General features: G+C 46.0%; 1 protein-coding gene across 9 annotated transcripts in view; it reads right to left on the reverse strand.

Annotated features, from left to right (window-relative positions):
* LOC112229351 (microtubule-actin cross-linking factor 1-like) overlaps positions 1-15551 on the reverse strand; it is a 262375-nt gene extending 246824 nt beyond the window's left edge. For 2 of the 9 annotated variants that reach the window (XM_042310211.1, XM_042310210.1), the window contains exons 1-2: positions 15218-15551; positions 7042-7314 (exon numbers count right to left, since the gene is read on the reverse strand). In XM_042310211.1, coding sequence (XP_042166145.1) covers positions 7042-7285 — 244 coding nt within the window. In that variant the 5' untranslated portion in view covers positions 7286-7314; positions 15218-15551. The remainder of the gene's footprint in view (positions 1-7041; positions 7315-15217) is intronic. The other 7 variants (XM_042310217.1, XM_042310216.1, XM_042310215.1 and 4 more) reach the window with 5 other exon arrangements.
* Between the last annotated feature and the right edge of the window lie 1317 nt (positions 15552-16868).

Raw genomic sequence — 16868 nt, forward strand, 5'->3', positions numbered from 1 at the left:
CTTACCTTGACCAATACTGTACTGTCACAGTGCTTCCTGGCCTGACGTAAACCAGACCTCATCCAAATTCATAGGCTGTTATGCATCATCAGCATTTCCTCAGTATTGTGATTAATACAGACATGACTAGTAGAAGAAGACGAACTGTATAATCCATCCGCAACTGATTGGTTCAGTCCGAATATTATGGAATACAAGAACAATACGAAATAGATGGGGATAAGAAAAGATGACAGTCTTATTTTGTCCCCAAAATGTAGGAAGTGAGGCAAAGAGGGAGTGAGAAATGGAGAGAAAAGGTAAATTATTCAGTGTATCTCCATGGAGATATTTCATTTCTTCTAAGTCATGTCTGTCCATTTCTTTCGGTCCACCCCCCCCAACTTCTTCTCTCTTTACCAACACACACACACATCCAATGATCTACAGTCATGAACGCTTTGTATGGATATGAACATACACACCCACAAAGTGTAGCCTTTCAGCCCTAAAACCTGGCAAGCACACACACACACACACACACACACAGAGTCCAGTCCACTCTGACTGGATATTAAAAGCAAAGTAGGACAGCAGACATTGTTGTTGGCTGTCCATTAGCTCCCGCAGCAGCACACACACACATACAGGACCACCAACACAAAACGTATGATACAGTAGACATAGAGAAGAGAGGAAGAGGTAATAGTGATGGGAATGAACTGAACAAGGGTGATGTGACATCCGTTTTACTGTATATCGGAAGATTCACTGACGGCTTGACCACTGTTATCAGTTATATAATCTTCCTCTGGCATTGGTTGATCAAGCACACAGGCAGACAGAGACATGTAGCATAAACCCTTAAAGGTATTCTAGAAGCTTTATCATTACATGTGAACTTGGATTCACCCCAAATGGTGTAATAAGATTCCCTCCATAAACATTGCTCTCTTCACCATCATCAGATAACAAGAGCAAACCGTTAAGACGGTCAAGAGGAGCTGGGCGATATAGAAAAATATATAGAATTGCTTGAATTTTGATGCCACAAAGATGAATCGAGCGATAAGTTTAAAACATGAATGTAAACTACAGTTTTTTGTATTATCCTTTAATTAAACTACTACTACTGGTTTGATGGTTGTAATTACTCATTAACAAGCAAACTTGTTTCATTTCAAACGTCACATTTCTCTTGTATAGGCTACTTATCGTAATGAACGATAACAGCAAAATGCCTGCGATAAGTGATCGTATCCCATCATTTTCGGTTTATCATCCCAGCTCTATAGTCAAGACACAGGATATCCCACAAATCAAATCGACCTCAAGGCAAGTCTGCCAGGATCTTTACAGGGTGACACAATAATTATATCCCCATCTAGTGGTCATAAGTGCAAACTACAACTTTTTATGTGATCCTATGTGATAAAAGTAGCACTGATGAAATGTGCTTGAGTCATCTTTGTTGGATCATGCTGAGTCTAGGTGCAGACAGTGAATGTGGCCTTCACACACACACACATACCACACACACACACACACACACACACACACACACACACACACATCAACACCATCATCCCAGACCCACTCCAATTCGCATACTGCCCCAACAGATCCACAGATGACGCAATCTCTATTGCACTCCACACTGCCCTCTTCCAACTGTACAAGACGAACACCTATGTGAGAATGCTGTTCATTGGCTACAGGTCAGCGTTCAACACCATAGTGCCCTCCAAGCTCATCTAAGCTAAGGACCCTGGGCACGACAAGGCCTCTTCCCCCTCAGGAGACTGAAATGATTTGGAATGGGCCCTCAGATCCTCAAAAAGTTCTACAGCTGCACCATTGAGAGCATCTTGACTGGCTGCATCACCGGTGGGTAGGGCAACTGCTTGGCATCCGACCACAAGGCATTACAGCGAATAGTGTGCACGGGTCCAAGCTCTCTGCCATCCAGGACCTCTATACCAGGAAGTAATCAAATGGCTATCCGGACTATTTGCATTGTGTGCCCCCCCCCCCAACCCCTCTTTTACGCTGCTGCTACTCTCTGTTTATCATATATGCATAGTCACTTTAACTAATCATTCATGTACATACTACCTCAATTGGCCCGACCAACCAGTGTCCCCGCACATTGGCTAACTGGGCTATCTGCATTGTGTCCTGCCACCCACCACCCACCAACCCCACTTTTATGCTACTGCTACTCTCTGTTTATCATATATGCATAGTCACTTTAACCATATCTACATGTATATACTACCTCAATCAGCCCGACTAACCGGTGTCTGTATGTAGCCTTGCTACTGTTAAAGCATCACTACTGTTATAGCCTCGCTACTGTTATTTCTCACTGTCTTTTTACTGTTGTTTTTATATCTATACTTACCTATTGTTCACCTAATACCTTTTTTGCACTGTTGGTTAGAGCCTGTAAGTAAGCATTTCACATTTCACAAATAAACTTTGATTTGATTTGTGTCCGAGAAAGGTCCTAAAAATGGTCAAATATCCCAGACACCCAAGTCATAGCTGTTCTCACAGCTATCACAAGGCAAGCGGTACCGACGCACCAAGTCTGGAACCAACAGGACCCTGAACAGCTTCTACCACCAAGCCATAAGAATTTGTTCTTAGCTGACTTTCCTAAATAAAGGTTAAATAAAAAATATAAAAATGAAATAAAAAGAAGACAGCTAAATAATGAAATAACCAAATAGCTACAGGGACTATCTGCACTGACCCTTTATGCACTAACTTATTTGGACTCATCAGATACGCTGCTGCTACTGTTTATTATCTATCCTGTTGCCTAGTCACTTTACTCCTAGTTATATGGCTTGGGCTCTCAGCGTGTTCTGAGGTCGTGTGTATGGGGCCTCTGTTGACGTGTGTTTTAAGTAACAGACATAATTGACTTGTAGCGTGGCCTTCCAACTCCCCTTTTCCCGGTCCAAATTGCTCACTTCCCCATTCCCTCTTTCTCTGTGTCCCCTGCACACGTACTCTCTCGCCCACGTCTCTTTTTATATGTCATCATTACTCTTCTTCCCATCCTCCCCCTCTTTGAAGCTTGCCCATTTTCTCTGTATGCTCTCCTTCCTCCTCTATGTCCAATCTCTCTTTTAATTGTGGATTCCTCATTGGGTTCATTCTATCCCTCCCTCTACTTTTCGCTGTGTCCTCCACAAAAAAATGGTCTTTCTTCTCACAAACTTAAATTCAAACGATCTCTCTCTCTGTTTCACTTTTGCCCTCACTTTTCCAGTGTCTTTCCTGCTCCCTTCATAGCCATGGAAACCGGGAGACTGTGTGCGTGCAGGTCCCCATGGCAACAGGGGAATAGGGCCGAGCCAGGCTAAGGGATGTCCTTTGAGCTGCCTGGTGACATTTTTGTTGAGCAAGAGCTCAGGCAGGCAGTTGCCTAGACGCCTCAATTCCATGCAGGCACCTTATATCTGGGGCCTCAGTACATACTGTGTGTAAATACATTTCCCCCCACTGCATCCACACAGCCGGATACACTCTGCCTCCAGCCGACATTTACACATAGGCTATACCAGTCAGCAAATATTCAAATCCCTCAAGGCAAGACAGCTGCCTGGAAATAATTCCGAACTCGACAAATTATCCACAATAGCAGGAGATCTTGTTCTTGAACCGTTTTTAAAATAACGTTCCTTTCATGTGATAAATGTAGCCTATGTTCCATGTGACCTGCAGATGCTCAACCTCAGCTGCTTCTGATGCTTCCAACAGATGTTGGTCAAATGATTGTGGTCAAATTCATTCAATTTAACCCAAATAATACAGAATATTAGAATTATGAAACAGTCACCATAGCATGTAGTTTTGCTTATATTTATTCTCACCTCATCCTCATCCTCAGTTGCATCAACAATGAAAACCAATAGGAAATATAAGAGTGCCTGGTCTCCTTGAATAAAGATGATAGATCTGTATTCTGCACCCCACCACACAACAACTTTGCCTTAACGTTTGAGCCAAGACGTCAGTCAAAGGTCCTGCTGCCAGCAGCGAGCCAAGAACTCTCTCTCATCATCAAACCACAACAATCTGACACACACACAGCCTTGCCTCTACCCACCCACTCACACACAATCTTGAAAGACTTTTGCACACACACACACACACACACACACACACACACACACACACACACACACACACACACACACACACACACACACACACACACACACACACACACACGCAGGCTGGCACCACAACACATCAGGACACCTGTGAATTCCAGCTCTTAGAACCAGGAGACGGCCACAACTGTCAACTGACCAGTACGTCCGAAACCTCAAAAACATGGGTTCAAATGAGAAGCAAGGGTTCAAAAAAAGGAGACATGGTGTCTCACCGGAAACGCATGTCACAACTGATTCAAGCCAACAGGCTATAAAATAAAGACCTGTTTGTAGCTTTAGCATGACAGTTGACATCGCGTCACATGTAAACCGTGACGAATGGACTGACATTTTTTTTCTCACACTCCTCCTCCTTCCTCCCTCCTTTTTCTTGACCTCTGACCAGGAATTTGTTGACTGCCTCCTCTCTCCTTCACACTGGTTAGTATATACAGCTGAATCCTGATAAATGTACTTACAGTGCATTCGCAAAGTATTCAGACCCCTTGACTTTTTACAGATTTTGTTAAATTACAGCCTTGTTTTTTTCCTCATCAATCTACACACAATACCCCATAATGATGAAGCGAAAACAGGTTTTTAGAAATGTTTTCAAATTTACTAAAAATAAATAATTACATAATTATTCAGACCCTTTACTCAGTACTTTGTTGTTGCACCTTTGGCAGCGATTACAGCATCGAGTCTTCTCGGGGATGACGCTAGAAGCTTCACACACCTGTTTTTGCGGAGTTTCTCTGCAAATCTTCTCAAGCTCTGTCATGTTGGATGGGGAGCATCACCGCACAGCTTTTTTCAGGTCTCTCCAGAGATGTTCGATCGGGTTCAAGTCCAGTTTCTAGCTAGGCCACTTAAGGACATTCAGAGACTTATCCCAAAGCCACTCCTGTGTTGTCTTGGTTGTGTGCTTAGGGTTGTTGTCCTGTTGGAAGGTGAACCTTCGCCCCTGTCTGAGGTCCTGAGCGCTCTGGAGCAGGTTTTCATCAAGGATCTCTCTGTACTTTGCTCCGTTCATCTTTCCCTCGATCCTGACAAGTCTCCCAGTTCCTGCCTCTGAAAAACATCCTCACATTGTGATGCTGCCACCACCATGCTTCAACGGAGGGATGGTGCCAGGTTTTCTCCAGACGTGGCGCTTGGCATTCAGGCCAAAGAGTTCAATCTTGGTTTGATCAGAACAGAGAATTTTGTTTCTCATGGTCTGAGAGTTTTTAGGTGCCTTTTAGCAAACTCCAAGTGGGCTGTCGTGCCTTTTACTAAGGAGTGGCTTCCATCTGGCTACTCTCCCATAAAGGCCCGAATGGTGGAGTGCTGCAGAGATGTTGTCCTTCTGGAAGGTTTTCCCATCTCCACAGAGGAACTTGGGAGCTCTGGCAGGGTGACCATCGGGGTCTTGGTCACCTCCCTGACCAAGGCCCTTCTCCCCCAATTTCTCAGTTTGGCCGGGCGGCCAGCTCTAGGAAGAGTCTTGATGGTTCCAAACATCTTCTGTTTGATGGAGGCTATCATGCTCTTGGGGACCTTCACTGCTGCAGAAATGTTTTGGTACCCTTCGCAGATCTGTTCCTCGACACAATCCTGTCCAGGAGCTTCCTTCGACCTCATGGCTTGATTTCTGCTCTGAAATGCACTGTCAACTGTGGGACCTCATACAGACAGGCCTTTCCAAATCATGCCTAATCAATTGAATTTACCACAGGTGGACTCCCAATAAAGTTGTATACTTACGTAAATAAGGTATCTCTGTTTTTTTACTTTTTGCAAAAATTTGCAAAAGAAATGTACAAATCTGTTTTTGCTTTGTCAATATGGGGTATTGTGTGTAAATTGATGAGGAAAAACAATTAACAAAACGTGGAAAACATCAAGGGGTCAGAATACTTTCAGAATGCACGGTAAGTGCAACCGGTTTAAGTGTTCAAATGGTTTGTTTAAGTGGATTGCAGTTCACCAGTCCTAAGTTCAATTTAAATTAAATGTTGATTCCTCAGTCTGGATATCTGCATGTTCGCTGCTTAAGTGCATGATTCACAACAGTTATCAGGAGTCGACTAGATTCTGTTACACACCAGATCAATCCATCTCTTTTGTATGCATCTATTTTAGTGGACGACAACCCCACTGGGCACACACTTGGTGAAAACGTTGTGAAATTACGTTGAACCAATGTGGAATAGACGTTGAATTGACGTCTGTGCCCAGTGGGACACTGATTGTGTTTGTAAAGAGCAATGAAGTTAGCAGAAATAGCAGGCGAAGAGCAGCTTGCATGCCTGAGGAAACGACCGCAGCATACATAACCATTCTTTGTTCTCTGTGTCTCAGTCGCTCATCACAAACACTCTACTCTCTCATAAAACCCAAGCTGGAACAATGACAGGTTCACTGATGAAAAGTGTTTTTTTAAATCCTCAAGCCATAAACCTGGCAGATATCTTTGGAGCGGTATCACACACCTTTAGTGAAAGTATACGGCATTAACAAAATATATATGCCTAGTTGCTGCTAATTGGAGAACTGCTATGATATATGTTTTTTCCACCCAAGGCTAGTACAATGCACTCCCAGCCCACATCCATGAGGGTAAAGTGGGATGGAGAGATATACATCCTAGCCACATCCTCCAAACTCCCTCCAGTACAGCACAACAATTACAAAGATAGCTAGTTCTTGAATTAGATCAAGATTAAACCTGACAACATTCCCATGTGTAATAAAATGTTGAGGTTATAATGAAAACCATTGCCACGCGTTTGTCTCCAGTCTTCCCCCACTGAAGGAGGACCATTATCAGTTCCCATCTCTGCATGTATACCCTGCCATTTCCAGTTGAGTGTTGCAAGAGTATACATTGACCAGAACGTCTTACCAGCAACACGCACCACCGCCCTCTCCGCCGGGTCCAGCACCGAGTCGTGGGTCTTCCTCTTCCTCCTCTCTCCTCTCTCGTGTCTGGACGGTCGGTTCCAAGGTAGGGTGTCCCCAGGGGGGCCCTGGGGCCCGGACAGGCAGGGGGACAGGGAGCCCCCCGAGCGCTCGCTACGCAAAGACCGCTCGCTCCTCTCGCTAATGCAGGAGCGCTCACTCAGTGTCTCCTCGTCCGAGGACTCCATCACGCCGGAGGGCTGGAAAAAGAGAGGGGCTGGAGTAAGAGGAGGAGAAGAAATGGGGAAGAGTGTAGGGGAGGGGGTATAAATAAGGTCAAGACAAAAGGGGGGAAGAAAGAAGAGAGGAAAGAGGAGGGAAAGAAAGGAAGTATGAGAGATAGGCCATGCTGTATAATTCATCATCCACGGTGTAATCTGCCACAGCTCACGAATAATGCAAGGCTCCGTGGAATTCGTGTAAGTCACCGTGGTTATAACATCGATGGTGATGACGATAGGGAGGAGGACGGAGGAAGAATTAGGTTAACAGAACTGACAGGTCTCAATGACGCTCAACGAGTTTGACGAGTTCTAATTCATATGACAGAAGACCATTACTCAACTTTCAAGATGGAGATGATTGACATGAAGGCGAAGAGGATGGCTAGACATCACAATGTCACTGGAGCTCTGTCGTGAAAACACCTCCAACTTCAATCAATGGTCAATGAAGGACAAGGACAGGAAACTTTAGAGCAGCGTGACTTCCGTTACTCTACATTCATAACAGATGATTGACAGGTGGGTCTTGGGGTCATGATGATGATGGTTCAACAGACATTGCTACTGAGTCACTGAGGTAATGATGTGGAAAGACCAAGGGACAGGTTGATCGAATACACTCACTCCGGGATCTATTAATACAGTCTGGGTCCTGGTCGATACTGGACTCTCTACCCAATTCATGCAGAGAGAGGAGCACTGAGTTCTTCTGTGATCAGCTGGATGTGTATGGGACCCACGGGAACATGGACTACGGCTCTGTCCATCGTATTGGGGATCAATAAAACTGACCTCAGCGCAGTGGTGTCTGGGGACTTTGAATGGGTTTTACTGTCTAAAGACTGACCCTGGAACAGCCCAGCCCATTCTATGCTAAATGACTGACACAATTTGATTCTGGTTTTGTTCAGCTATTTTTCAGACTATTCCTTTGCAGTTTTACGTCTCATGGGGGTCCTAGATGACCACAAAACCACCACGGTTTTCCATCTATCTAAATAAGTTAAGGTATTTTAAAAAGGAGTTTTGGGATTCCATCCATAAGCAGCCATTTGCAATTAACTGAAATTAGTTCACACTGCTATTGTCACGCCCTGGTCTAAGTATTTTGTGTTTTTCTTCATGTATTGGGTCAGGCCAGGGTGTGGCATGGGGTTTTTGTATTGTGGTGTGTATGTATTGGGATTGTAGCTAGTGGGGTTATCTAGCAAAGTCTATGGCTGTCTGGAGTGGTTCTCAATCAGAGGCAGGTGTTTATCGTTGTCTCTGATTGGGAACCATATTTAGGCGGCCATATTCTTTGAGTTTGGCGTGGGTGATTGTCCTATGTGTCGTTGTCCTTAGTGTCCTTGTTCCTGTCTATGTGTTAGGTTACACAAGTATAGGCTGTTTCGGTTTTTGTTACGTTTATTGTTTTTGTAGTGTTTGTATTTAGATTCGTGTTACGTTTGTTTATTAATTTATGGATCGCAATCTACACGCTGCATTTTGGTCCGACTCTCCTTCACACCTAGAAAACCATTACAGAATCACCCACCACCAACGGACCAAGCAGTGTGTCAACAGGCAGGAGCAGCCCAAAGAGGAGATGCGCTATAAGGATTTCTGGACATGGGAGGAAATCCTAAACGGAGAAGGACCCTGGGCTCAGCCTGGAGGATATCGCCGCCCCAAAGAAGAACTGGAGGCGGCGAAAGCGGAGAGGCGCCGGTATGAGGAGGCAGCACGGCGACTCGGAAGGAAGCCCGAGAGTCAGCCCCAAAAATTTATTGGGGGGCTCAGGGAGAGTGTGGCAGAGTCAGGAGTCAGACCTGAGCCAACTCTCCCTGTTTATCGTGAGGAGCCAAGGAGGAGACCAGAACCAGAGCCGGTGTTGGAGGTGAGCGAAACAGAGACTGTGAAGGAGTTAATGGGGAAATTGGAGGAGAGAGAAATGAGGGAGTTGCTGTGTTGGTGCTTTTTGCATGGAATTCACCCGACGGAACGTGTCGGGGATTTGATGGCACCTGGGTTAGCGCTCCATACTCGTCCTGAGGTGCGTGTAAGTCGGCTGTTGAAGTTGGTGCCAGCCTCACGCACCAGGCCTCCTGTGCACATCCCTAGCCTTGCACGTCCTGTGCCAGCACTGCTCTCGAGATCTCCAGTACGCCTTCACGGTCTAGCCCATCCTGTGCCACCTCCACACTCCAGCCCTCCGGTAGCAGCTCCCCGCACCAGGCTTCCTGTGCGTGTTCTCGGTTCAGTACCACCAGTACCAGCACCACGCATCAGGCCTACAGTGCGCCTCGCCTCTCCAGCGCTGCCAGAGCCTTTCTCCTCTACAGCGCTGCTGGAGTCTCCCGCCTGTTCAGCACAGCCAGAGCCTCTCTCCTCTCCTGCGCTGCCGGAGTCTCAGAGAGAGCTGCCAGCCTGCATAGAGCAGCCAGAGCTGCCAGCCTGCATGGAGAAGCCAGAGCTGCCAGCCGGCATGGAGCAGCCAGAGCTGTCAGTCTGCATGGAGCAGCCAGAGCTGTCAGCCTGCATGGAGCAGCCAGAGCTGTCAGCCTGCATGGAGCAGCCAGAGCTGTCAGCCTACATGGAGCAGCCAGAGCTGTCAGCCTGCATGGAGCAGCCAGAGCTGTCAGTCTGCAAGGAGCTGTCAGTCTGCACGGAGCTGTCAGTCTGCACGGAGCTGTCAGTCTGCACGGAGCCGCCAGTCTGCAAGGAGCCGCCAGTCTGCACGGAGCCGCCAGTCTGCACGGAGCCGCCAGTCTGCACGGAGCCGCCAGTCTGCACGGAGCCGCCAGTCTGCACGGAGCCGCCAGTCTGCACGGAGCCGCCAGTCTGCAAGGAGCCGCCAGTCTGCAAGGAGCTGCCAGTCTGCAAGGAGCCGCCAGAGCTGCCAGTCTGTAAGAAGCCGCCAGAGCTGTCAGCCTACATGGAGCAGCCAGAGCCGCCAGTCAGCGTGGAGCAGCCAGATCTTTCAGTCTGCCAGGATCCGCCAGTCGGCCAGACTCTTCCAGATCCGCCAGACTCTTCCAGATCCGCCAGACTCTTCCAGATCCGCCAGACTCTTCCAGATCCGCCAGTCAGCCAGACTCTTCCAGATCCGCCAGTCAGCCAGACTCTTCCAGATCTTCCAGATCCGCCAGTCAGCCAGGAGACTCTTCCAGATCCGCCAGACTCTTCCAGATCCGCCAGACTCTTCCAGATCCGCCAGACTCTTCCAGATCCGCCAGTCAGCCAGACTCTTCCAGATCCGCCAGTCAGCCAGACTCTTCCAGATCCAGACTCTTCCAGATCCAGACTCTTCCAGATCAGCCAGACTCTTCCAGATCCGCCAGTCAGCCAGACTCTTCCAGATCCGCCAGTCAGCCAAGATCCGCCAGTCAGCCAGGATCCGCCAGTCAGCCAGGATCCGCCAGGATCCGCCAGTCGGCTAGGATCTGCTGAAACCGCCAGCCAGCCAGGATCTGGTAGATCCATCTACCTGCCTGAGCTTTCTCTCACTCCCGAGCTTTCTCTCACTCCCAAGCTTTCTCTCACTCCCGAGCTTTCTCTCACTCCCGAGCTTCCTCTCACTCCCAAGCTTCCCCTCAGTCCCGATCTGCTCCTCAGTCCAGTGGGTTTCTGGGTGAGGACTACTAGGCCATGGTCGGCGGCGAGGGTGGACTATCCAGGGACGCGAGGAGAGGGGACTAAGACATTGACTGAGTGGGTTCCACGTCCCGCGCCGGAGCCGCCACCATGGACAGACGCCCACCCGGACCCTCCCTATTGTTTTGAGGTGCGTTCGGGAGTCCGCACCTTAGGGGGGGTTCTGTCACGCCCTGGTCTAAGTATTTTGTGTTTTTCTTCATGTATTGGGTCAGGCCAGGGTGTGGCATGGGGTTTTTGTATTGTGGTGTGTTTTGTCTTGGGGTTTTGGTGTGTATGTATTGGGATTGTAGCTAGTGGGGTTATCTAGCAAAGTCTGTCTGTCTGGAGTGGTTCTCAATCAGAGGCAGGTGTTTATCGTTGTCTCTGATTGGGAACCATATTTAGGCAGCCATATTCTTTGAGTTTGGCGTGGGTGATTGTCCTATGTGTCGTTGTCCTTTAGTGTCCTTGTTTCTGTCTATGTGTTAGGTTACACAAGTATAGGCTGTTTCGGTTTTCGTTACGTTTATTGTTTTTGTAGTGTTTGTATTTAGATTCGTGTTACGTTTGTTTATTAAATTATGGATCGCAATCTACACGCTGCATTTTGGTCCGACTCTCCTTCACACCTAGAAAACCGTTACAGCTATGCTTTATCTTGGCCAGGTCACAGTTGCAAATGAGAACTTGTTCTCAACTAGCCTACCTGGTTAAATAAAGGTGAAATGAAATAAAAAATTAAAATAAAATAAACTCCTTACTACTACAGCTGTGGTTAGGTAGTGGAAATATTTCATTGAGATGTGAGTAGTAAGTCAAACAAGCTAGATACTATTTCCATCTGTGATAACTGTGGTGAATGTCCCTGTACCTGTCTAGCCCTGGGCAGAACGCCTGCCCTACTTCCTCCAGCATGTCTCTTGAGGTACCAGGAAGGGGTTAACCCTTCCCAGCGTCCTCAGCGTGCAGTTGGATTACTCAGTTCCCTGCTGCTGCCTGACAGAGTGTTGATTCTGAGGCGACCGGAGCCAGTGGTTTATAAATAGAGACAGAATGGGGGTTCAAAGCCACGCTGTGTCATTATGGCTTTGTGTGGCATCGCGTGAAAGGAAAAGACAGCTTTTGAAAGAAAAAACAGAAAAAATCCCTAAATAAAGTCATTTTACAATCATTTCCTTTCCAATACAGCCCCCTCTGTTCTCTCTCGCAGTCCTCTTCCTTCTCTCTCTCTTTCAGTCTTCTTCTCTTTCACCGTCTCAGTTCTCTTCTCTCTTCCCTCTCCCTCTGTCTCTGTCCTCTTCCCTCTCTCTCCCCCTGACAACAGTTGTTGGAGTTGGACCGTGTATGGACGCAGAACAGTTGACTGGCTTAATTTATAACTTGGCCTCCGGATTTGCATGGCCATGGACACAAGGTGTTCCCATCCAGAGCCGGGACTGAGTGATTCCAAAACAGCATTCCTTCATCGCCTTTGGACCGACTAAACGATGAACAGCTGTTGAATCCTCATTGATAGTTGAACAGGCAGCGGAGTTACCTTTTGGCATAAAGGCATATAATCCACACGGTGTTGTGTACATGCATGAATATTCTTGGAGACTGTTGAGCGATCCTCATAGATATAGGCCCCCAGCTATGAGTAATCCTGACACAATGACTAGACTCTCAACTCCCCCCCTCACTGGCGATCCAGACACGCTCCGATACTGAGAGCCACTGTCAAAAGTCACAGCTAATGAGGTGCTGCTGGAGTTGACTGTCTGAGGGAATGAACATGGCAGGGAGATCAAATCAAATTTTATTTGTCACATACACATGGTTAGCAGATGTTAATGCGAGTGTAGCGAAATGGTTGTGCTTCTAGTTCCGACAATGCAGTAATAACCAACAAGTAATCTAACTAACAATTCCAAAACTACTGTCTTATACACAGTGTAAGGGGATAAAGAATATGTACATAAGGATATATGAATGAGTGATGGTACAGAGGAGCATAGGCAAGATACAGTAGATGGTATCGAGTACAGAGATAGGAGAGAGAGAGCGTGTGTGTGTACTGCATATGCAGGTTAGCGTTTTTCTTGTTCTGGAGGCAGCTCTCCAGAGTGGTCACTAACTAGCACAGCCAGAAAAGTAATATAATCATACTTTAACCCTAAACACACTGCTAACCCTAATGCAAAGCCCTAAAATTAAATTAAGACCAAAAAGCTCATTTTTGTTTTCATAAATGTTTACAATACAGCCACTTTTGACTTTGCAGCTGGCCTATCTCGGGGAAATCGCTCAGTTCTGCCTCCAGGACAAGACTCACGTCAATTTAACGTCAACCTGCACTGTGCATATGTGCATGCTTTTTTATGTGTGTGTGTGTGTGTGTGTGAGAAAAATCTATGATAATGAAATCATACGTCATGTTCCGATCATCTCACTCCAAGCTGTGATCAATATTTCCAGAAGTGCAAACTGTCATATCCCTTGTATCAAGAGGATGCTCTCCTGAGAGAGTGCTGGGGTCAGCGATGGAAGCATGCGTTGCTCTCAGGGATGTACTCAATGTATCCTCGGAGGAATCTGTTTTATCGGTTGTTCAAAGAAGCTTAAAGAAAAGCACTATATTGGTTGTTTTATCGTACCGCACACACCGCCTGTTATGATGTGTAGCTACCGGGATAATGTTGTTGCGGGACTACAATGATGATGTCTCTCTGGTGTCCCTGCCCGTCATGACAAGACACAGAGTGCATATCAAGTGGGATAAAATGAGGAAATTCAGAGATAAATGGCCAGATCTGATCTTGTAGACAGACAGACAACCAGGCAGGAAGACGGACGGACAGGCAGGCAAGTAGATACAGACAGATGGGCAGCCAGGCAGACAGACAGAGATAGTGATAGATTGTTAATTGAGACAGATGTCTAGTTGACACAGTACTGTCTGACATTGCTTTTTGTTTTACTGAAAAGCCAACACAGAGTAGTTGATGGTGCAGCCTCAGCACATTTTATTCCATATGGTTTCACATTGGTGGTTTCCGATTCCTGAATATTTCATGTGAAAAGGGGGTGTGTCCATGTGCACCGCAGCTGAAAAGGGCGTGAGAGTAGTAGCCATACTCTTTGGCAATGAGTATGAAGTATCACACTGGAATAGGAGAAAATGTGCCAATGGTTTAAAATGGGATATAAATGACTACTTGACTGTTTACCTCGACTAGTGTGGGGCTAGATTGACAAACTGACCGAATATTAGCTAATGAGTTATGATCATCACAAGGATGCTCACAACAGGGAAATACATATGGCCATCTGGTGTGTGAATCGACGGGTGACTCCTGTATCTTGCTTTCACCACTAGCACAGATTTTTGTTATATTTTCCAGACAGCCTTCAGCGTGAGGAAGGCTGAAAATAAAACGACTTTGTTTTTACACGACTGTAGAACATTCATTGATGCCGCTCTATAGGGACGTATTTGATGAGTGCGCGGTCCCCATGGTATTATTACCGATAATTAATGGCCGATCAATAAAATTATCCTATTCAGGGACACCTTCTATTCAGAAATCGAACATAAATTACACAACAGCTTGAATAAACAGCTCTCGCACAAGGCTATGGATTTATAGAAATCACAATAGACCATAGCCATAAGAATGTGTGTACTGTTGAAGAGTTGATATGCGTTATGAGGAAAAGCTAGGCAAGGGCTTTAATATGTAGCGGAAACGGTGTGCATGAGTGATCATAGATCGATCCTATTTCGAAATGTCGTGGGGAGCGAAGGCAAGGAGCATACTGGGGCCCTTTGTCCACACTGCCTGCATAACGGGCTAATAACATTTATCCATTTGTGATGCCGGTGTTAACAAAATGCGTTTTGTGTCACTCTCATTAGTAGAATAACAGCGTTAGGCTATTCGACCTACAAACCCCTTCTCATTTCTCCTTTTCAAGCACAAAGCATCTAAACCAGGACCAAGCATGGATAAAAACATCGATTTTGATAGTTAATATTATTTTCGTCTCTCTGTACATTAGTATTTATATCCTAATTAATTACACCAATCATTTTATGAATTGCATAAATATCAACTTTTTACTATGCAATTAAGAACAGATATTGAATAAGGGAATAGTTTTACCACATCGGTAATACAAATGCAACTGAAAATCAACCACAATACATGCATTATATCATATGTATTTCACAATCTCAGACGTCTGGCAATATGATTCAGACTACACATGGTGTGTTCCACGACACCGAAACCTTACCGGGGAATAGCGGTCCTCGAGTCAGAATATTTTACGGGGTTACAGAGACAGGGATGCTGTGGCTCTTCGAGTCGCCCTCCTCACGGTAAGCGTCTTTCCTCTTTCGGAAGCACGTTTAGGTACAGACGGTCTGATCAGGGCTGCTACTCAGCCGTTTGTACTGACCCGGGACAAGGAAGCGATGAATACCACGACTGTGATTCGGCAATGGCTGTCTATTCCCCTTCTTCCCTCTCCCTCCTTTTCTCCCGTTCTTTCCTGTCTCTACAACCCCCACCTCGCTCTCTACCCCTCACTCTCGCTCTACTGACCTCATCAACGGGTAGGCTATATCAAGGGTTTAACATTTAACCCATAGCTATTGGAGAGGAGATGGTAAGTGTCGCGAAAATGGAATTTCGGTGTGTTCTAACTTCAACCACACTATTCGTTCACGGCCAACTGGCACGACGTACGCTATTTTTTTGGGTGGTGGTGGGGGGGGCGTTTACTTTCGGCATATTTGTGGATGCATAGCAACCACGAAATAGCTGTGTTTAGCTACTGCTTTTGCAACAGGTCTTTCTTTGTCTTTGCATGTGATCATATTAATCCTTAATCCTTAGATCAATCACAACTGTTTCTCCTGACCCCTCCTCCAATATGTATTTATGCAACTAAATAACTATACATTGTCAGAGTTTTTTTACGACCCTCCCAGTCCAGCTTGTCCGGCGGGGAGAATAGCTTGCAAGAATGGTCCTCCCTGTATAACCATTGGCCACGATATACACGGACCCTCCCTCCCTCCCTCCGCGGAGCAGTCAGAGACGGAATGCTGTCCAACAGTTCAGGATGAACTAGGCTCGCTGCTGATGCTTTAATCAAACAATGGCTAAAGCCAAATCTGTGGGACAGGCCAAATGAAAAGCAGTGCAATTTTGCAACTTAGACCGGAGACTTGCTTCAGAAGATAAAAGGTCGCATAACGTTTGGCTGTAATATGTAACAGGCTGCTTAACTTAGCTGACATAATAAAACAATCTCCTTTAAAATCCCATTTGTTAATCAAAATAATGGAAGACCGCATTTCTGTCATTGAAAATGAATCAGGTCAACTGCAAGGCAATAAAGCAGTACAATAGGCCTATAGTTTTGTAAAAGAAAATGCAGTGCCCAGACAGGCCAAAATCCCCTTAACCAAACACTTGATTAAAACCTTGTGATGACTAGCCCACATACTGTTTGTTGCCTTTTCACCTTGTCCCACGGCCTAGATACAATGTCACCACCAGACTCTGTAATGAATCAGAAAAGTAACGTGCAACCCTTTAGCGGGAGTCAGGCCATGAGGCAATCTTTTGGAACTTCTGAAAAATCCAGCTTCCCTCCCTCCATACACTTCATCAAAACGGTTTATCGGCTATATTGTGACAGTATTGGTATCTCTTCATTTTTGTAAATAACCCTTGTGATTAAAGGCAGAGGCTAAACTCACTCCATAATACTTAATTCTCCACTCTATATTAGCAAGTAATAAACCCTTTATTTGTGTTGCCACTAAACGCGATGGACATCAAACTTTTGTCAAACATTGTAACCGAAGCCTATTTACTTCAAACATGATTTGACACGATTAGGTAGATGGGAGATTGTGTAGTACTTACTTGGC

Source organism: Oncorhynchus tshawytscha, linkage group LG31 (genome assembly GCF_018296145.1).
Source record: "Oncorhynchus tshawytscha isolate Ot180627B linkage group LG31, Otsh_v2.0, whole genome shotgun sequence".
NCBI lineage: Eukaryota > Metazoa > Chordata > Actinopteri > Salmoniformes > Salmonidae > Oncorhynchus > Oncorhynchus tshawytscha.